At 43.6% G+C, this 22222-nt stretch overlaps 1 protein-coding gene across 2 annotated transcripts in view; it reads right to left on the bottom strand.

Annotated features, from left to right (window-relative positions):
• Positions 1-11434, bottom strand: part of GPAT3 (glycerol-3-phosphate acyltransferase 3) — a 62001-nt gene extending 50567 nt beyond the window's left edge. The window contains exons 1-3 of one of the 2 annotated variants that reach the window (XM_088836445.1): positions 11298-11434; positions 10215-10502; positions 88-154 (exon numbers count right to left, since the gene is read on the bottom strand). In XM_088836445.1, the coding sequence (XP_088692571.1) occupies positions 88-154; positions 10215-10355 (208 nt within the window). In that variant the 5' untranslated portion in view covers positions 10356-10502; positions 11298-11434. Of the gene's footprint in view, positions 1-87; positions 155-10214; positions 10503-10767; positions 10869-11297 lie in introns of those variants that run through there. The other variant, XM_088836446.1, reaches the window with a different exon arrangement.
• Between the last annotated feature and the right edge of the window lie 10788 nt (positions 11435-22222).

Here is a 22222-nt window from a genome sequence, read left to right as displayed (position 1 = left end):
TTGGGGTGTATTTCAAGTTCAAGTTGGGTAGACACATGTCTACTCAATTTGGATATTTTAACCATCAAAATGAAAAGGGAGACTTACCGACAGAAGCTGAGTTTTTAAGGACTGATTGCTTTGCAACTCCTGTTTCAATTCGTAATGTGGCCCACTGTCCAAAAAACAAGAAGTTATTAATGTAAAATGTGCCACAGATAGGATGCAACATATTTAAACCATGCTTAAATAACATGAAATTAATCATTAAGCCCTCGTGCTATGTGAATTGAAGAGATACCCCACTAAAGCTCTGATATAATAGCATTCCAAGTCCCAGGTATACTCTTAAATTAGTTACCAATAATTCCCAAATAAAAATGAGGAAAACATCACGTTTACCTTAAAATAAGGTAAACACACACACCTGGCAGCCAATAAATTACTCCTTGAAAAGGTCAGAAAGTATGAAGGACAAGAGCACAGACTATAGCATCAACTCTGTCTGGGTGTAAAATTACTTAATCCCTCTCAGCCTCAAGTTCCTCATCTGTGAAATGAGGATAACAGTTCCGATCCCACAAGGTTGCCATGAGGATTAAATGAGATTAATACATGTAAAGATACAAACACAGGACACAAAGAATATTAATTTCATAACAAATTAGGCATTTAAGGATGAGACACTCTCAAAGATGCCTAACTGCCTATATCAGACAGAAGCTTGCAGAAGGACTATTGTGAGACTTGGAAAGCTAGAAAGGAATTCAAGAAATCACTAAGGAAACTGGTGTTGCCATATACACACTGCTACTGCTGCTGCTGCTAAGTCACTTCAGTCGTGTCCGACTCTGTGTGACCCCATAGACGGAAGCCCACCAGGCTCCCCCGTCCCTGGGATTCTCCAGGCAAGAACACTGGAGTGGGTTGCCATTTCCTTCTCCAATGTGTGAAAGTGGAAAGTGAAAAGTGAAAGTGAAGTCGCTCAGTCGTGTCCGACCCTCAGCGACCCCACGGACTGCAGCCCACCAGGCTCCTCCATCCATGGGATTTTCTAGGCAAGAGTACTGGAGTGGCTTGCCATTGCCTTCTCCGATATACTCACTACTATACATAAAATAAATAACTAACAAGGACCTACTGTATAGCACAGGGAACTCTAATCAATACTCTGCAAACGGCCTACTTGGGAAAAGAATCTAAAAAAAGTAAAATATAGATATGTATAACTGATTCACTATGCTATACATTTGAAACTAACACAACATTGTAAAGCAACTATACACCAATAAAAATTTTTAAAAACAGCAAAGAAACAAAAGCAAACAAACAAACAAAAAATCTGCCATGAGGTCACTTACCTACTAAGATAAAGAAAATATTATGATTAAGAGGAACCATAGTTTTGAGAGAATTTAAGAACAGAAAAAATTAACTCCCAGAAATACAGCAAGGTGTGATTTGCTCTTTTCTTCTTTATACTTTTTTATTTATTTCCCAAATCCTCTACCATTAACATCACAGTTCAAGAGCAGTAAGTGAACTCTTGACAGCATTCCAGAAAACCCAATGGCTACCATCTTCAGTTGAGAAAGGATCAAATAAAATATCATCTAGATGATTACAATTCTAGAAGCTTGGTGCCTAAACTGACTCAGGGAGGTAAGAGAAGGGCAAAACAAGAAGTAAAGGCCACTATAATAATTATAATTAAGAGTTCAGTGCCTTTGAAGGGGCAAAACAACAGTATTTATTACGCATATCAAGGCAAAAACCTCAGTTATTGGGACTTTGCTGGTCAGTTAAGAGTTCGCCTTCCAGTGCAGGAGACTCAAGTTCAATCCCTGGTTGGGAAACTAAGATCCCACATGCTGCAGGGTATCTATGCCTGCGTGCCATAACTAGACAGCTTGAGCACCGCAACTACTGAGCCCACAGGCAACAAGAGAATCCTGTGCACCTCAACAAAGACCCCGCACAATCCCCTTCCAAAATACAAACAAACAAAAAAACACACTTCAGTTATTGCAGGGCTTGAAGGGATTAAGCAGAAAGATAAAAGGTTTTTTTAAAAAAATAATAAATAAGAAAATAAGTGCTAGAGAATAAATAACCTAAAACATGCACATGAAGGTCAAGAAGCAGGGCATAACCTGACTGTATCAGGACCCCTGCACCACACCCCAAACAGCAAAGCAGGAACATGCCATTTGTGCTTAGAAAACAGCCTATAAATAGATGCCTAATCTTCCCAGCTTCAAGTGGCAAGTCACAAATGGTAACAGGCTCAGAGTCTTAATTTGGTTGCGTCCTTTTCTCCTCCTTGCTGATCGCAGGCAGGAATTCTCAAGTTCTGGACCTTTATGCCTCCCATCTGGTCTCAGTAGAGGTGAAGGGGTGTGTGTGTGTGTGTATGTGTGTGTGTGTGAAGGGGTGTGTGTGTGAAGCGGTGTGTGTGTGCGTGTGTGTGCGTGCACGCACTCAGTCATGTCCAATGCTTTGTGACCTTAGACTGTAACCCGTCACGCTCCTCTGTCCATAGGACTTTCCCAGAAAAGAATCCTAGAGTAGGTTGCCATGCCCTCCTCCAGGGTTCTTCCCAACCCGGAGATCGAACACACGTCTCAACGTCTCCTGCACTACAGGCGGATTCTTTACCACTGAGCCACGGGGGAAGAGTTTTTCACTTTACAGTCTTGGTACCTATCACTGGTTGTAAGTAGACTAAAGATATGATTAAGATACAATTTTGTAAATAAACATACATCCTTATCTTGGAGCTCTTTTTTTGTTAATGTGGGCATGCGCTTTTGAGTATTATATAAGTGGGAATTACCTTAGACTAGGACAATCAGTTCATGCTGACAGGATGGAAAATATCAGCATCGCATGGCTGTTATGAGCTGAACTGCACAAATTCATGTGTTAAAGCCCTAACCCCCAGTACCTCAAAATGTGGCTGTATTTGAAAACTGAGTCTTTAAAGAGGTGACTAAGTTAAAAAGAAGCCCTTAGGGTGAAGCCCTAATCCAGTATGACTGCTATCCTTATAAGAACAGAGAGAACTAGGGACACATGTACACAAGACAGACAATCCAGGTCACTACCTACAAGATGGCACCATTTGCAAGCCAAGGAGAGAGGCCTCAGCAGAAATCAAATCTGCTGACACCTTGAGCTTGAACTTCTAGCTTCCAGAACTATGCGGGAATAAACTTCCATGGTTTAAGCTACCGCATTTATGGGATTCTGCTATGGCCACAAACTAAAAGGGGTACTTTGCTCCAACAGCATGATGCACTCCAAAGAACTTCACGTTCTGTCATCACACGAGGTACAGAACAAAGACCCTCTCCTGAAATGCTAGCTCCGAAGTCTGTCCTCCAAAACACAGATCAAGACGAGCACAGTTTTTGCTTTTGCTTTTAATGATTATTTATTTATTTAGCTGTGTCTGGTCTTAGTTGCAGCACGTGGAATCTAGTCCTCTGATCAGGGGTCAAACCTAGCCCCCTGCATTGGGAGCAAGCAGTCTTAGCCACTGGACCACCAGGGAAGTCCTGACAACTTTCAATCAGATTGTCATTTCACTTAATTTCAAAATCCTCTTGAAAGAAAACAAGTAGCTGTCCACAATTCACAGTAAAGAAATGGGTAAGCCTAATTTTTCAAGCTTGGGCCAAAAGTTTGCAAAAACGTGACACTGTCAGCTAGACAATTCAACTTCCAGTTTCCATGCTAAAAAGATACGTAAGAATTAACTAAGGAGAGGGAAAGGAAAAAGGAAAAATGTACAAATTGTAGCTCAGAGGGTAAAGTGTCTGCCTGCAAAAGAGACCTGGGTTCAATCCCTGGGTTGGGAAGATCCCCTGGAGAAGGAAATAGCAACCCACTCCAGTACTCCTGCCTGGAAAAATCCCATGGACGGAGAAACCTGGTAGGCTACAGTCCATGGGATCTCAAAGAGTCGGACCCAACTGAGCGGCTTCACTTTCAAAAGGTTCAGTTCAGTTCAGTTCAGTCGCTCAGTCGTGTCCGACTCTTTGCGACCCCATGAATCACAGCACGCCAAGCCTCCCTGTCCATCACCAACTCCCGGAGCTCACTCAAACACATGTCCATCGAGTCAGGCCTACTCAATGGCTGGCCATCAATTGTAGCAAAGTAAAATGGTCTCTTGGCGGAGTAAGAACTCAGGCTCTTGATTCAAGTTAAATGCTGATTCTACCACTGACAGCTGTATGCCACTGTCCAGTCAACTCAACACATCCTATCCCAGAGAGATGTTGTGGAATTAAGTTAACTAAGAAGCACATTGCTTTGGTAGTTTTCTTTTATTATGACTTAATGGCTCAGTGGGTAAAGAATCCGCCTGCAATGCAAGAGACACAGGAGCCGTGATTGGATCCCTGGGTAGGAAAGCTTCCCTGGAGGAGGGCATGGCAACCCACTCCACTATTCTTCCTTGGAAAATCCTATGCACAGAGGAGCCTGGAGAGCTACAGTCCGTGGGGTCACAAAGAGTCAGACACAACTGAGCGACTAAGCACACTCTGTCATAAACAGTCACGGCCTTCTAGAAGATTTACTGTATTTCCAACACCGGGGGTAATACCTGAGTATTATAACAACAAGAGTGTTAACCATCTGAAAATTATTGACCTGCCTTTTTTAAAAGACAGAAAAATAACCAGCGAATGGAGGAGACAGTAAGGGAAAGAACAGTAACTAAAACACAAGGCAGGAGTAGTCTGCTCTGAATACGTGTGTGCTGACCCATCAGATCTGAAGGTACATTAATTCTTGGCTACACAGGAGCAAACACACACATACACACACACACACACACCCAATGAGTGTTCCAACTCAAACTCCACTAATATTTGAGCACCTCGTGTATACTAAGGGCTTTCATTCACTTCTCCTCATTCAATCTGTGCAATAACTCTGTGAGCTATATTCCTAAATACACAGGAAGAAACTAAGGTGGAGATGTTGAATGACCTGCCCAAGGTTACAACACCAGAAATTTGGAGGCAGCTGTTCATGTGTCCAACTTATTCTTCAAAAGTTGAGGGGAAAATTAAGTCCATTAACATTTATTTTTATCTATCTATTGCTTGCAATATCTAGTTAGATTCAGCAATTTATGGATCACTCCCCTGTATCTTTTTCCCCATTAATCCTATATTCTCTTTCCATTCTTTATTACCCTCTAATTGTGAACTTCAGGCCAAAGAATAACAGTCCTTAGGCCAATGAATAACAAGCATCATTAACCCTTCCTAGTTGAGAACAGCATAATTCAACCTTTAACCCAAAACTCATATTCTCTTCCAGAGATCTAAATATATATTATTAATACACCCTACCAGGCAGATGAACTATGCATTCCCTCAGTCAGAAGTTTTGCTTTTCATAGTTTGCACTCCTAAAACAACTTTCTCCAATATAAAGTCATAATATTGACACATCTAAAAAAAAATTAAATTAAAAATACTGACACATCTGCTGCTGCTGCTGCTAAGTCACTTCAGTCGTGTCCGACTCTGTGCGACCCCATAGATGGCAGCCGACCAGGCTCCGCCGTCCCTGGGATTCTCCAGGCAAGAACACTGGAGTGGGTTGCCATTTCCTTCTCCAATTGACACATCTACTTCCTAAAAATTACTATATACCCCTAGAAAATCACTGGTTTAGAGGGACTTCTCTGGTGGTCCAGTGGCTGAGTCTGCGCTCCCAATAGAGGGGGCCTGGGAGTTTGCATGCCACAACTAAGAGCTGGCACAGCCAAATACATAAATAAACAAAAATAAAAACTACCAAAAAAAGAAACGGAAGTGAAGAAAATCACTGGTTTAGAGAATCACTCACTTACTCTATGATAAGAACTCAAGCCCTATTTTTCAAGTAACTTGCCATATCAAGGACTTATGAATACATATAAAGATATTCAGCAATGCAGAAGGCAGCATTCAGCAGGTACTTAATAAATAATTATTACCTGAACTGGAGAGCTAACAAGAGTCCTCAGCAGGCTGAGTTATTTGACAATTAGTCGTTTTCATAGTCAGCTATTCTGAAAATTACCCCCTCACACTGCGACTTCCAGAATTTGAGTTTATGGTCACAAAAAAGTTACCCATTGTCAAGAAAACTTATCAAAGTAAACACACAATGTATAAAACTAAACTACCTTTTAAAATGGTATGTCAACTGTAACCAAGGAAATCTGAGAAATATCCAATTCTAATTAAAGAGTCCAAAGAGGGATTTCCCTGGTGGTCCAGTGGCTAAGACCCTGAGCTCCCAATGCAGGGGGCCCAGGTTCAATCCCTGGTTGGGGAACTACATCCCACATGCAGGAACTAAGAGAGTTCACATGACTCAACTATTAATAAAAGATCCCACATGCTGCAACAAAAACCAAAGATCTCACATGCCACATCTAAGACCCCTCGCAGCCAAATAAATATTTTTTTAAATTAATTAAATAACTATATTTTTTAAAGAGTTCAAACAATATTCTTGGGGCTGTGTGTGTGCTCAGTCGCTATGTTCAACTCTTTGGGACCCCAAGAACTACAAATATAGCCAGCCAGGCTCCTCTCTCCATGGAATTTTCCAGGCAAGAATACTGCAGTGGGTTGCCATTTTCTACTCCAGGGGACCTTCCTAACTGAGGAATCAAACCCAAGCTTCTCAAGTCTCCTGCATTGGCAGACAGATTCTTTACCACAGGGCCACCTGGGAAGCCATATATTCTTGGGACTGGCAAGTAAAAGAAAGAAAGTACCGAGTCAGTTGAGAATATACTAAGGAATAATGAGTAACCGAAAGTCTGGACCTTGAATGGACTTTAACAAAGAGTAGGGTATTTGTCCAAATATAAAAATGTTTTAATATTAAACAACCAGCATAATCTTTAAGGTAATTATTCCCATAGTTGGCAGAAAAACAATCCACTATACCAACCTCTGCCTTAACGTCTTTCAAACACCAAAAAAGTCCTGGGCTTCCCTGATGGCTCAGACAGTAAAGGATCTACCTGTAATGTAGGAGACCCGGGTTCAAAACCTGGGTCAGGAAGATCCTCTGCAGAAGGGAATGGCTACCCAATCCAATGATCTTGCCTGGGGAATTCCACGGACAGAGGAACCTAGCGGGCTACAGTCCATGGGATCGCAAACAGCTAGACACGACTGAGCAACTAACATTGTCAACTTCCAACAATGCTATTCTGGTTGGAGGAGACAAAGCCCCGGGTTACCATCTCCCTCTCCTGTGCCCAAAGCAGACCTCGCTACTGGATCACAGCGTGTCCCTGAGGCGCCCAGCTGTTCCCAAACACAGGAACTCGGCAGCTACCACCAAATCAGAGATGGCTCACAAAATGACCCCCATTCTAACTACATATATGCCCAGCATCTGTCTGACCTAATAAACTTTGGTCTTAGCAAAGAGGATGGCTTCTTATGCTGCCATCTACCTGGTTTCCAAGCTCGTTGGTATATCTTCCACTAAAATTAGAAATCTGGTGGGACTCCCCTGGTGGTCTGGTGGTTAAAATTCACCATCCAATGCAGGGACCTCAGGTTTGATCCCTGGTCGGGGAACTAAGAATTTAACTCTAAATTAATTGAGAACTTAACTAATTCTCAATTAATTTAAAATTAAATTAATTCTAAGCCTATGCACCGCAACTACTGAACGGGTGCACAGTAGGGCCCATACTCCACAATAAGACAAACCTATTCTGCAACTGAAGAAGAGCCCACTACAACAAAGATCCAGCAGCTGCAAGAAAGACCCGGCGCAAATGCAGAAAAAGAAAACTGGCATTCTTAAGAGTTTTACTAACAAGGAATGCATCTCCAAAAATCTCTTCAAATCTAGATGGACAAAAATTAAATCTTGATGCCCTGGCACACTGAAAGTCAGATCCTGGACTGGAGATATCTCTTCAAAGTGTAGAAGTTATTTGCCAAGCTAACAGCAACTAGAGGGCTTCCCTGGTGACTCAGTGGTATAAAGAATCCAAGAATCGTGTTCAATCCCTGGGTTGGGAAGATCCCCTGGAGGAGGAAATAGCAACCCACTCCCGTATTCTTGCTTGAAAAATCCCATGGAGAGAGGAGTCTGGCAGGCTACAGTCTATGAGGTCACAAAGAGTCAGATACTACTGAGCATGCTAGCACTCACACACACTACAGGGACTAGCAGGCCAGTCTCCTTGACGTCTCTTTAGCTGTACCTGACTTATGCAAGCATTCAAGAGTCAACACCTGGAAGATAGAGTGTCCGATTTACTCTATTCTCACTTGGAGTATCAATTCCAAAAGATATTAATTTATGGGAGAATAGTTCGGTCATTTCAGAGTTCTAAGAGTGAACACCAGCTGAAGATAATCCTCTGCTACAGGGAGAGTATTCTGAAGAAGATCTAAGGCAAGAGGCAGCTAGGAAATTCACAGTAGACTGTGACCATGTCCAAAGTGTGACATCAGCAAGGAAGGTTCGAGACTGAAATATCTCCCAAGTAGAAACAACAGAACTTTTAAAACATGAGGGCTGATGAGCAGTCAAATATAACTTTTAAAGACCAGACAGAAAATCAACCACAAAGTGCAACAAAAATTTGAGATAAAACAGATGAGTAGGTAGAAGAAATCTCCAGATTAGCTGGTAGGTGACAGGTAATCTCCATGTAGGAGATAAAAGATTAGAGATGTGTATCTGAAAGCCACTCTCCTGGTTGAGGGAGAAGAGCAAATAAAGCCAAGCCCTGGGCAGATAGAGGAAAAGGGCAGAAAAATGAGAACCCGTGTAAGAAGGTACTGTAAAGAATCTACCTGCCAATGAAGGAGATACAGAAGACTCAGGTTTGATCCCTAGGTTGGGAAGATAACCTGGAGAAGGAAATGGCAACCCACTCAGTATCCTTGCCTGGGAAACCACACGGACAGAGGAGCCTGGCAGGCTACAGTCCATGGGGTCACAAAGAGTTGGACACCGCTGAGCAGGCACATAGGCACATTAGAAGCTTCCGTAGCAGCTAGAGAAACAAGGCATGTAAGATCCTCAGGGATAGAACCCTTGTCTCCTGCAGTGGAAGAATAGAGTCTTAACCACTGGATCACCAGGCAAATCCCAATAATATTATTCTTTTCATAGCAGCAAACATGTACACAGCACCTAACATGCCCAGATACCAATCCGAAGTGCTTGACATATTTTAACTCACTTAACTCACTTCACAACCCTATGAAAGTAGTTCTTATTGTTACTACTATTTTATAGATAAGGAACATGAAGCATAAGAAGTAGGTGAGTTCCCTGTTGAAAAGCAGAGCTGGGATTTTGGTACCAAGTCAAAGCAAATCTGTACCCAGAGTCTGCACTATTAAGCTTTAGGCTACCTCTCTTCAGTTAGACACTTGTCTCCACTGCTTGATTCAAGCAAACCATTGAACTTCTCAAGAGTTTCAGTGTCCTTACCTGTAAAGGGGGGATAACATTTGCTCTCCCTACATCTGATGAGAGTCCACAGGGAACCCTCTGTGACTTAATAAAACCCTGTATGAAGGGCAAGTTACAGCTGTTCCATCAGCGCCACTCCCATCTAACACCTTTCTTTGCAAAATTTGGAAACAGGAGGGTAGGGAAAGCTGAAGTCAAAGAAAACATGGATTTTCAATATGTCAAGTGCCATTGGTTAGATTAAATTTCCATAACTCCTAAAATATAATCAGATTTCTTTCTACCATCCAGCAATCGGTTTCTTATCTTGTGCATAAACTTGATGCCTTTCTGGACGGGAAACCTTAGTCCACAGAAGGACCTCTGAAACCTGAGGTTGTAAAAACTAAGGAGAACGAGGTGGCGGCTGCCTCGCTTGAAGAACATAAAGAAATAGCGGTGATAGAAAAGGCGGTAGCGTTGTTACTGAGATGAGTAAAAATCATCATCATAATAACAGGGGGTGGGGGTCGTTCTACTTCCAACCACAGCAACAAGGTGGTCCAGTGGTCTCAAGATCCCTCCAGCTCTGCTGGGGAAGCCGGGATACGGCCGAGGATAAACTAAAACGCACCTCCCTCCAGACCACTGACCTTCCTCCTGGTCTCCTGGGGTCTCCTCGGCTCTCAGCTCCAACCTCTTTCCCCATCGCCCCGGGTCCCCCCACCCCGCAAAGCACTCCGAGGAGAGGGCGCAGCATCCCTCCACGGACTCACCTCCAAAGTTTTCACCAGGATCTTCATGTAGATCTCAGAGATGCCCAAAGACACCCCAAAGACCGAAGGCAGGAGTATGAGGCCGAGCACCATAGTCAGCCAGGTGTAAAGGATCTGCCCGGCCAGCTCCGCGCCATCCATGGCTCGGCGCACCCCGACGGGGCTCCACGGAGGAGGTCCGAGCGCGATGGCCGTCCCTGTCTGCAGGTAGCCCGAAGGCCACTCCAGGAGCAGCAGCGCGGAGCCCGGCTCCAGGGAGTCAACGCCGCCGCCTCCCGGCACGCACCTCTGCGGGGAAAAAGAAGAGAGGAAGGAAAAAAAAAACAACAAACTTTCAGAAGGACAGCAATTTCCTTCCTTCCTCTTCGGGCTCCTCCTCGCCGCGGCCGATTAACTCTCTCTGCGCCAGAGGCCCAGGCCCCCCGCCGAAGCCGTCGCCCGGAGCGCAGACCGGGGAGCGAGCGCGGAGACACGCGAGCGCGGCGGGGAACGGGCTCCACCCCGGGTCCGATTTCGCTGGGGGGCGATTGCGACAACTCAAGCGGTGACTCACGGAGGCCCTCCCGGGCGAGGATCCCGAGGCGCGCCGCACCGCCCCGCCGCGGACCTGGCGCCGGGCCGAGGACTGCACCGCCGGCAGGCTGCGCGCGGACGCCCGAGTCCCTATTTCTGCGCCCTGCCCTGGCCCCACCTCCTCCGCCTCCCAGCGCGGAGCCTCCAGGCGGGATCCACGCGGAAAGCGCCGCAGCCTCCCCGCGCGGCCTCCCGCCGTCGCCGGGCGCCGCCTCCCAGCACGCTCCCAGGTCGCTTTGGGAGCAGAATCCTCATCTGCAAAACGTGAGCCTTTGCTCACGCCCAGGACGGACTACGGATGGGTCCGGGACGCTTGAGAAGGTCCTGTTTGGGTATAAAACGACCTCTCGGCCGGGCTTTCGGGGCGGGGAGAGAAACGCCTCGGTTCCTCCGCTTCCAGGCCTCCCGCGCCTCCTCCTCCCCCAGCCCCGATCCCCTCCCTCCTCCGCTGAGCCGCTGGGGAGAGACCCGGCTCATCCCCGGAGGGGAAAGCTCTTTCCGCCCGCTCACCTGGCTCAGCCGCCGCGTCCCGAAATCCTTCCGCCCAGGGTCGCTCTCTTCCTGGGGCAAAATTCCGACCACAGCTCGCCTCTCCTTTCACCCCACACTCAAGGCACAGAAACCACAGAAGAACGCCGGGCCCGCGCCGGCTTCACCCCGCGGACGCGCGCTGCCGGGGAACTCAGTCCCCGCACCACCGTCTGGCTGGCCCTCCTTCGAACAACCTTGGAGGGGTATTGACTTCCTGCGCTTCACGCCTCTTAGAAACCTGATCTGTTTTTAAGAATAAGCGGGAGAAGGGATGGGGAGACTGTGTAGTCGGTGAGAAAATCAGGCTCCCCAGGATTTCCAGATCGTCACTCAATGAGACCAGAAAATTTCACAGCAGTCTCTTTCGGGTGTCACTTCAAGCTGGAAAAACGCGGAGGGCAGGAAAAACTGAATTCAGAGGGCTGATCGAAAATACTGTCAAGGAGGCTGCCGGGGCCTAAGGTGTAGCGGAAACTAGGAGCGGAAGGAAGGACAATCCCCTGGCAAAGAGTGTAAATATTCGGCCTTTGCTCCTCTCTCTGGCGGGTATCACAAGCCCCTCCCCCCCACCCCCACCCCACTAAGGAGGGGCAAAGAAATTGCCTAAAATTCAAGTTAGGAATAAAGAAGTTTCAGGCGCTTGGCTTCTCAACGTTAAACCTCTGTTTGGTCTGCCATTTTATGAAAACAAGAAAAACACAGTTGCCAAAATCCTTACAAAGTCCTTGCTGAAAACAAACACATATTTAATCCAAACCCTCAAAGATTATTTTGACTCAACACTATACATTCAGGCAAAAACTCTTAAACATTCCTTTTATTTCCTCAAAGGAAGATGACTAAGGGACCTTGAGCGATTATAGCGAAGTTTACCCAACAAGTCCCAGTGCAGGCAGCTTTAAGGATGGACTTTTTCTACCCATTGAGACCCAAAAGCTGAGCGCCCACAATCTCCAATGATTTCTGTTGCTCATGACCAAATTTCATGAACTGGGTTTGCTTCTTTTGTTTTGGGGGGACTTTTGTTTGTTTTTTCACAGAAGAAGTATTGTCCCACAAAGGAATGGTAAAATGGCTATTTTCTCGAGTGACCTCTGCCTGCAGCAGCTAGAAAGGGGGGTTCGGTTCCTTGCCACAGATGGAGGCCGTCCTCAGTGACAAGACCCTGGCTTCTCAGCTTTGCAGAAAATAATTCCCACAAAGAAGGCAAGTGGTGAAACATGTAAAGTGTTCGTTAGGAGGAAAATAGTAATGTGGATGAACACACAGTCGGGCTCAGAGAGTCACTCAGAGTCACTGAATTAAAACCCTCTTGGCAGTTTTAATTACTTTTATGGGGCATTTCTTCCCGGTTTCCTATGGCCAATCATTTAGATTTGCCTGGTTCTGAGTCGTTATTTGGTATATCTCAGGACTCTCCCATGTGTACAGGCTCATTTCTTGGCAAATTATGGAGTCTAATGAAGAGGCTGCTGGATAGTTGATTATCACTTACTATGAGGTGACGCCCCCTCCCTTTTTGACACCCAAGGAGCCTTTCTGCGCATGTGTGATCTGGGAGGTCTCTTCAACTTGAAGAATAAGGAATATGTGGTCTTCCATGTTTTATCTGGACAGGGTCCAGCTTCCTCCATCGTTCTGTTTTTATGGAATTTCTGCTATTACAGAGTTTCTATCCACAGGGGAGAAACTGTTCAGCCTGGGGCTCGTCTATTTCCTGCCTCAGCAATAACGTAGAATTTGAAGGCTTTTGACTCCAGCACATAAATTTGAACAATTCATTTAGTCTTCTGTGCTTCAGCTTTCTCATCAGTAAAATGGATTCTTTTTAGGGTCAAATGTGATGATGAGTTTGAAATCATTTAGTAAACAGCAAAGCTCTGTGCAGACATTGAAGGGGGCTTCAATGAGCGAAATAAAAGATCACCGTTTTCTTGCCTAAAACAGGAGAACCGAGATAGGCTCACTTTTGCAGTGATGGGGAAGGGAGAGGGGAGACAAGACATAGCAAGTGGTCTCCTTGCTTTCTTTCAGTCTTCTCACTTCTCTCCTTTCCTTGCACACCCTAAGGCTCTATCATTTCAACCTAGGAAGGGTACTCCCTCCGTGCGACACTTAGGACTCACTTCACTGTATGCTACAATCCATGGAGTCGCAAAGAGTCGCACACAACTGAGCCACTTCACTTTCCTTTTTCCTTTCACTGTCTTAGGGTGCCATAACAAATTACCACAAACTTAGTGACTTTGGTGGTGCTTTAGTCGCTAAGTCATGTCCAACTCTTGCCACCGCACGGACTATAGCCCACCAAGATTCTCCATCCATGGGGTTCTCCAGGCAAGAATACTGGAGTGGGCTACCATTTCCTTTTTCAGGGGATCTTATCAACCTAGGGATTGAACCTGGGTCTCCTTCATTGCAAGCAGATTATTTACTGACTGAGCCACCAAGGAAGCCCCTAGTGACTAAACATAAATTTATTCTCTCAGTTCTAAAGGCCAGAAGTCTGAAATCAATGTGTCTGCAGAGCCAAGCTCGCTCCAAAGGCTCCAGGGGCAAATCGTTCTTGCATCTTCCAGCTTCGTGGGTACTTCTCAGTGTTCCTTGGCTTGTGGCAGCATACCTGCTGCCTCAGTCTTCAAATGGCCTTTTCTTCTCTTATAAAGATACCCATCACCCCAGATTTAAGGCTCACTGTAATGCAGGATGATTTCTTTTTTAAAAATATTTTATTATTTATTTATTTATTTGACTGTTCTGGATCTAGTTGCAGCACCCAGGATTTTCAATCTTCAGTTGTAGCACCTGGGATCTTTAGTTGCAGCATGTGAGATCTAGTTCCCTGATCAGTTATTGAACCTAGGCCTCCTGCACTGAGAGCTCAGAGTCAGCCACTGGACCACCAGGTAAGTCCCCAGAACAATTTCATCTTGAGATTCTTTACTTAATTATATTTAATCTGCAAATAATTTTTTTCCAAATGAGTTCACGTTCACAGGTTAGAATTTGGGCATATCTTCTGGGAGGCTACAGTTCAACCCACTGCTCCTACTTTATCTGTAAACCAGGGTTAATAACACCTACCTGGGCAGGTTGTTATTGGGATTTGAGAAAATCCATTTAAACTTTAGCTGATAGTAAATACTCAATAATGAGGTTGTTTAGGACAATCCTGTTTTCACCTGTTGTTCTGCCATACATAACACTTCCTTTCACTCTCAAAAAATGTCCTGGTTTGAGTGATAAATCCCATGGTTCCCTTGCTGCTGCTGCTGCTAAGTCACTTCAGTCGTGTCCGACTCTGTGTGACCCCATAGACGGAAGCCCACCAGGCTCCCCCATCCCTGGGATTTTCTAGGCAAGAGTACTGGAGTGGCTTGCCATTGCCTTCTCCGCATGGTTCCCTTATTTTTATGTAATTTCTAAGATCCCTTCCAGTCCTAAAATATTAAACTTTTTAATGAAACTGTCAAGTCCATGCATGACCCCTTGTCAACACCTGAGGCCAAATGAAGTTGTATAGGAGAATGAAGAAAAGGGTTAGCATCTAGTCCAGAGCTTCTCAAACTTTAAAGTGGGTAGGAATCCCTGGGACTCCTGAGAGTGAAGATTCTTCCTAGGGCTGGGATGGGGCCTGAGAGTCTGCATTTCTAGGAGCTCCCAGGTGACACTGTTATTGTTGGTGTACAGACACACTTGGAACAGCAAGCCCTTAAGAGTGTGGACAAAGAGGAGAGATTTTTGTGTTTAACTGATGGCAAAAGGTCATGGGGAAAAATAAACATACAGTTACCAAAGGGGAAAGGTGGGAGGAGGGATGAGTTAGGAGTTTGGGATTAATAGACACACACTACTATACATAAAATAGATAAACAACAAGGACCTACTGTGCACCATAGCAAACTATATTCAATATCTTATAATAACTCATAATGGAAAAGAATCTGAAAAAGAATATATATCCACAAACGTATGTATAACTGAACCACTTTGCTCTGTACCTGAAACTGACATTGTTAATTACTTCTTAAATAATACTAAATAAATAAACAGAACAGGAAAAGGCCAAGTGAGTCCAGGTAAGTCTCCAGGAGCCAATGCAGGAAGAACTGATTCTGAAAAACACCTTCTTATTTGAGGATTTGTTGTATTATCTGCACCTTCTTCATACCCCTGCTTTGACAGCAATTGTGGGCAATTGTGAACAGAGTAATTTAGGCTTAAAAGCTTTGAACAAATGTCAATACACTCATGAATAGATGCCTATGGCAATTAAGATATCATAGTTGGGGTCAAATGGCAAATATTGATTTAAGAGGAAGGAATCCATACTGGCAAAGGGGAAATCTGGGGGTGAAGGAGATTGCTGAAGCATTTTATTTAATAGGTAAGTCTTGCATTTCTTGCCTCTGTCTCTGTGTGAGACCTCTCTTTCCTCTAATTTCACACTTTTCTTGGGCCTTCATCATAACCCACCTTGACGTGTGTGTTTGCTTCATCATCACACTGTCAACTGCTTAATTCCAGGAACCATATCGTTTCTCTGTGACTCCTTCCCATTATTCTACCCCTTCCACTGGCACGTAATTTTACCACATGCCATTCTATTGCTCAAAGCCAGCAGTTATCCCCTAACGGCCACATATTAAAGTGCAAACATCTCAAATATCTTAGGCTAGATCTTAAAGGACTCCACCTTTTTCTCCCTTACATTCCAAACAAACCTTTCTCACCTTCCCCTGGTTGCTGCAGAGCCTTTTCTTCTCTAGATACTTGATCACGTCACCACGCCCCTCCAAGTCACTCCCCTTTGCACGCTGCTCTCCTGACGTCTAGTCCAAATCTCTCATTTCACAAGTTAGGGTTTTAACATGGTGACCCTGCCAGTTACTGAGTATGTCAGTTACAACAATGCGTCCCAGACCTGGGGACTCACCAGGCCCAGTGTTAGATGGCCCTGAGCTAAAACCACATTGTTCACCTGATGTCCACAAGCTCCTATTTTCACTGATACTCCAGAGTGACATTTTAAGTCTCTAGGAGTTAGTGTCTTTTAGAAATAGTGTCCAGTAGTCCCTGAAAATTCCGATTATTTCCCTTTCTTCAATGCACAGTCACCCTGATAAATGGCTATAGGTCCCTTTGCAGAAGATTGGAAGACAGATCAACAATATAAATCTTTGGCAGTCTTCAAGGGGACCCAACCTTCCTTTCTTTCAAGTGGTTCAAATTCTGTAAATTAGCTAAAGTTTGGGAATCAATTGAGAGATTGTGACTGTTCTGTGATTCAAATTAGACTTCTACTAACCTAGAACTTTCCCACTTATACAATTGAGAGTTTAGTTGACTGTCCATCTGATTTCATTTGATCAGTTATTCAACACCACAGGTTTCTTTGAGTCAGACCATACTGATTACTACTTTGACTCTTCTGTCCCTTACAATAATTATACTCCTTTGTCTTTGGTGATTAAATGCAGCCACTTGGCACCTGCCTTCCTGGAGTCCCATTATCCCCAATGCCTATAGGGATCATAGTTGAATGGTAGCTGTTCCCTCTGAAAATCCTGACCTACAGAGAAGAACAACCACAGAACTCTTCAAAGATGCTGGGGCTCCTCCCACAAATTTATTTCTCAGAGTTGAGGTAAAAGGCACACCTTTGGACCCTCCCAAGGGTGAATGAGCAGGTGTTACATGATAAACACACGCTAGCATTCCATCTCCCTAAGCCTCTAGATATTTTCTTCTATAGCATACCAACGAAGTTCTCTAGCACTGAACTTTTTCTGGAGACCACTGATGGATGCATGGGGATGCATGTTTCAGATAACCCATCAAACTGTTAGCGTCCTTTCTAACCCCATGAGCCAAAACCAAGTCTAGAATTTCTGCTTAATGGGTCATCTCAATAAATTCCACCTGACCCAACTTTCTATTCCTTCCACCATGCTCTCACACCCTTAATATCCATTCCCACTCATATCCCCTAGATTTCTGCCTGTAAAAATTAGAAAAATCACACAGTTCTTTTGGAGTATAGCGCACCTTCTTATGGAGATACCTCACACTTTGTACCTCACCTCTGGCCTGCCAGGACTTGAGTTTAGTTACAGGTCTAGAAGCAAAGAATGATAGAGGCAGGTCCTGAGAAGGATCAGCAGTGTCTTGCAGGGCAGGTACTTCAGGGGAGGGCATTCATTACAGGTTTTCCAGGCAGAGGTAGAAAGCTGCTTCTACTGGCAAAAATGACTTAGCAGAATTTGGGGCTTCAATGTCCCTAGCTTTGAGATCTGCCCACAGACATCCCCATGCGAATTTTCAGGATCCTCGCTTTTCCCAAGCAACACCCTCACTTTTGTGTCATTAGGTCAGCCTCTGAAGCATGAGACTCTAGGTTCTGTTTTCAGAAATGGTGGCTTATAGCTTTAAGAGATAAGATTGTCCTTCCGGGCAGATATAGAAGCTTTCAGACCATTATGTAGAGCTCAACCTTCATAATGAATTTGAAGTCCTCAACTAACCTTTTTCTTTTCCCTACTGGAGAAGGGCAATTAGGAGCAACTAGCCAATCTCATTATACAGTAAGTCCCCTACATACGAAACTGAAGTTTCGAGTTTTCAAAGATGAGAAGCTACCTCTGTATGCCAGGTTTTGTACCATTGTACTTTTCAAGATACTTTACTATAGGATTTTAAATGTTCTCCTTTTTTTTTTTTTTTTGGTCTGTTTTTTATGTATTATCTGTGTGAAAAGTATTGTAAACATATGACAGCATACAGTACTATATAGCTAATTGTGTTAGCTGGGTACCTAGGCTAACTTTGTTGGACTTACAGATGTGCTTTCAGAATGGAACTTGTTCATATGTAGGGGACTTATTGTATTCCTCAGTTTGACTAAACATGGTCACTTAGAACCTTGGCTTCTACTGCCTAGAAGTATCCAATGGCCATATTTTGGATATCTCTTTACATATTACCAAGTGGACTAACAGCGCCCTCTCTAGCATGGAAAAGAGAAGCATTAGTGCCTGTAAATCTAGTTAGATTAGAAAAGGGCTTCCCTGGTGGCTCAGTGGTAAAGAATCTGCCTGCATTGCAGGAGCTACAGAAAATGCAGGTTCGATCCCTGGGTTGGGAAGATCCCCTGGAGGAGGGCATGGCAACCCATTCCAGTATTCCTGCCTGGAGAATCCCATGGACAGAGGAGCCTGGCAAGCTATGGTCCATAGGATTGTAAAGAGTCAGACATGACTCAAGTGGTTTAGCACCCACATACAGATTAGAAAACCAACTCCAGAAAACTCATCCTTAATATTCTGTTCTTCTTAACCACTTTTGCTACCAAAATTAAATCAGAGAAACAGAATAGAAGGAGATTATACATGAAGGGATTTCCTGCAAAGAATTACTTGCACAGTTATGGGGGTTGGCTAGGCAAGTATGAAACACATAGGACAAACTGTCAGGAAGGGCAGGCTGAAAATCTCAGGCGCAGAAAGCTGCAATCACAGGTGGAATTTCTCCTTTAGCAAAGCATCAGTTCTGCTTTTAAGACTTTTGGACTGATTGACTCAGGCCCACCCAGGTTACCTGGAATAATCTCCCCATGTCGACTATGGACTTTAATCCCTTATACAAAGTAGTGTCACAGCAGCACCTAGTCACTGAGGAGCCTGGCCAGGTGCAGACATCAAAAGACTCTCAATCACAAGGGTGAGAAAATCAGGGTGAAAAGAGAAAAAACGGTTGTTTAAGTCACTAAATTTTGTCTGACTCTTTTGTGATCCCATGGGCTATAGCCCACCAGGCTGCTCTGTACATGGGATTTCCATGACAAAATTACTAGAGTAAGTTGCCATTTCATTCTACAGGGAATCTTCCCAACCCAGGGATCGAACTCACGCTTCCTACATTGCAGGCAGACTCTTTACCACTGAGCCACCAAGGAAGCACCACCACCACCTCCCCCACCTCCCCCACCTCCCCCACCAAAGGAAAATAACCTCCAAGCTTGTAGCTCAGCTGGTAAAGAATCTGCCCGCAATGCGGGAGACCTGGGTTCGATCCCTGGGTTGGGAAGATTCCCTGGAGAAGGGAAAGGCTACCCACTCCAGTATTCTGGCCTGGAGAATTCCATGGACTATCCATGGAGTCGCAAAGAGTCGGACACGACTGAGTGACTTTCATTTCATCACTATGAAAACAACTGTGACCTCATACCCCCTGAAAGAGCTTCAGGGACCTCCAGGAGTCCCTGGGCTAACTTTATGAACTACTTAGCAATATAAAAGTGTTTCTCCAACAAAACTATGGTAGCACATGAAGGCACATCACTTACAGTGGAGCTGCCTAATCCCTCATGCTTCATTTCATTTATTTGAAATAAATTATGAAAGTGAAAGTGTTAATCACTCAATCACATCTGATTCTTTGAGACCCATGGACTGTAGCCGGCCAGGATCCTTTGTCCATGGAATTCTTCAGGAAGAATACTGGAATGAGTATCCATTCCATTCTCCAGGGTATCTTCCTGCAAGCAGTTTCTTTTACCATCTAAGCCACTAGGGAAGCCCTGAAGTAAATTAGATGATGAAAATAATGAAAAGAGGGAATTCCCTGGTGATCCAGTGATTAGGACTCAGTGCTTTCACTGCTGGGGCCCTCACCAGGGTTCAATCCCTGGTCAGGAAACTAAGATCTTGCAAGCTGCACAGCACAACCAAAAAATTATTTTTAATAAACAAATCAAATTAAATAATAAAAAGAGCCAGAATTGAATGGTTGGTAGCATGTTGAGATGGAGGATATAAATCTGCTTTTCCTTCTGGAGGTATCAGTTCCTGAGAGGACCTTCAAAGTGTGAGATTTCCTCCATTGAATGTGATTCTGGTGTTTGATGGTTGAGGGCATATTTTCAAAAGCTTAACCCTGAAAGTCACATCATTTACTTCCTCAGTGCTCAGTCCAGGAAGCAATGAATCTATTCCAATATCAAAGGGAAAACTGACATGGAGATGGAGTCTGTCTTCATGATGGAGCATTCCCAGGGAATTTTTCAAGAATAATTTTGACACACAGAACTTTTTCTTTATGGATAGGTTTAGAATCTAATTCTTGGATCAGGATGTGACTCCCTGGTTTCTAATCTAGAGTCTGATAGAATCACTTTCATAGGACATGATATCAAACTTACTATATCAAATCTCCAAAGTTGCAGTATAAACTAGTGGTGAAAATTTTTCGTCCCAAGGCATATTGTTATGATATAGAGATACACTCAATATACATTTGCGAAATTGAACGGAATGCCCTCAAAGGGCAAGAATGCAGCTTCAACGATTATGTACCTTGAGAGGGAAAAATCTCTGATCAGGAAGTCCAGGCTCTCTTCCTAATCCATTTATTCACTGGGTATATGTAAATCAGCAGTCAGAAACTAGAAGGCCTTCACGATGATCCATACATATTTTTTAGAAAATTTGAATTGATTGCCCACACGTTAATATATTCACACTAAGATTAGAATTCTGGGTTCTCTTAGAATCAGGAAGCACTGAGCACCCATTCCTATAGGACATACCCTCTCCTGTGTAATCTGTGTTCACCGTCTCATGGTCTTTCTTCATCACCATGGCATTGGTGTATTTTTTATAGTAGAATAGACATAAGGGGGAAATGGCATGTCCTTTGTACTTAAGTACTTATCCAAACGTTTCTTAACCCCAGTCTACTTCCTCGTTTTTGTTACCTGCCCAGCTTCTTTCCGTAGATAATTTAAATTTGAATACAGATATATTTCAACTCGTCTTGGTTAGTCAGAATTTCTTCCACTAGGGATGCTACCCCTTACTACCAAAACTTTAGATTTCATTATTTTTTTTTCTTTTCCCTTCTTTCTTCCATTCTTTCTCATTTTATATTTTTGTTAGAAAGATTAAAGTTTAATGGCCAAGTGCCCTGCGTCTCCAGAAAAGTATTAAGACAGAAGAACTCATCATAGAGTTTGGCAACTCTGGGGAAGAGGAAAGGGGTAAGAACAAAGGAAAATACAAGTGGAGGTTACAAGAATGTTGGCAAAGGTTTCCATTAAGAAACAGCTCACTTACTAAGGGGAAGGTCTTATTCCTCAGGCAGTTGTAATCACTTTTATCCCCAGTAGCATCCATAGTCTATCAATCTTCCCAAAATATCTCTCCAAATTTGTAAGAATCATTACATTATCTTAATAACCACTAAACTTTTAACAGGTTTTTTTAATTGGCTTTATATTTCAATTTTCCTGGCAATAGCACCATTTTGCACTCTAGAGACAGTGGGTCAAGACCTCATGTCTGCAAGTATTGTACCGTATCTACATGCTTACACATGTATGCATGTACCTAGGTCTTGGTGGCTTGGTGATTTCAGGCATGGTTTATAATTCTGTAATAGTATAATCAGTCCCACTCTGAAATTTATACTTGATTGGAAAAGCTGTCAGAGAGACTGATTTTCTGTCTCTCATTAAAGGATTCACATTTCAGGGAAAATTTGTTAACAAATTTAAAAATTTGAAAGACCAAATGCAGCTCTGAATTATATATTTGAAGAAATGGTAATAAATGGAAACTAATATTTTAAACATTATTCAGGAGCATCTTTCCCTTCACTAAGACAGAATAAAAATAAGTAAATTAGTAGTTAAAGACAATAATCAATTTTATCCAGAATTAGTCTTGAAGTCTTCATTCTGCAAGTTTATAAGTTAAAAGCTTCTCAAATCAGGTAAGTTTCCTTTAATTAATGAATTGCTGCCACCACCCTGCAATATATAGTGCTAAAGTTCACTTCTGCATTTTGTGCAGACAGCAACTGCCTGCCAACAATAATTAAAAAGAAAACAACCTGCTGACTAATTA

Source organism: Moschus berezovskii, chromosome 5 (genome assembly GCF_049115385.1).
Source record: "Moschus berezovskii isolate FMDL1 chromosome 5, NW_MosBer_1.0, whole genome shotgun sequence".
Taxonomy (NCBI): domain Eukaryota; kingdom Metazoa; phylum Chordata; class Mammalia; order Artiodactyla; family Moschidae; genus Moschus; species Moschus berezovskii.
This window is presented reverse-complemented; position numbering and strand designations above follow the sequence as displayed.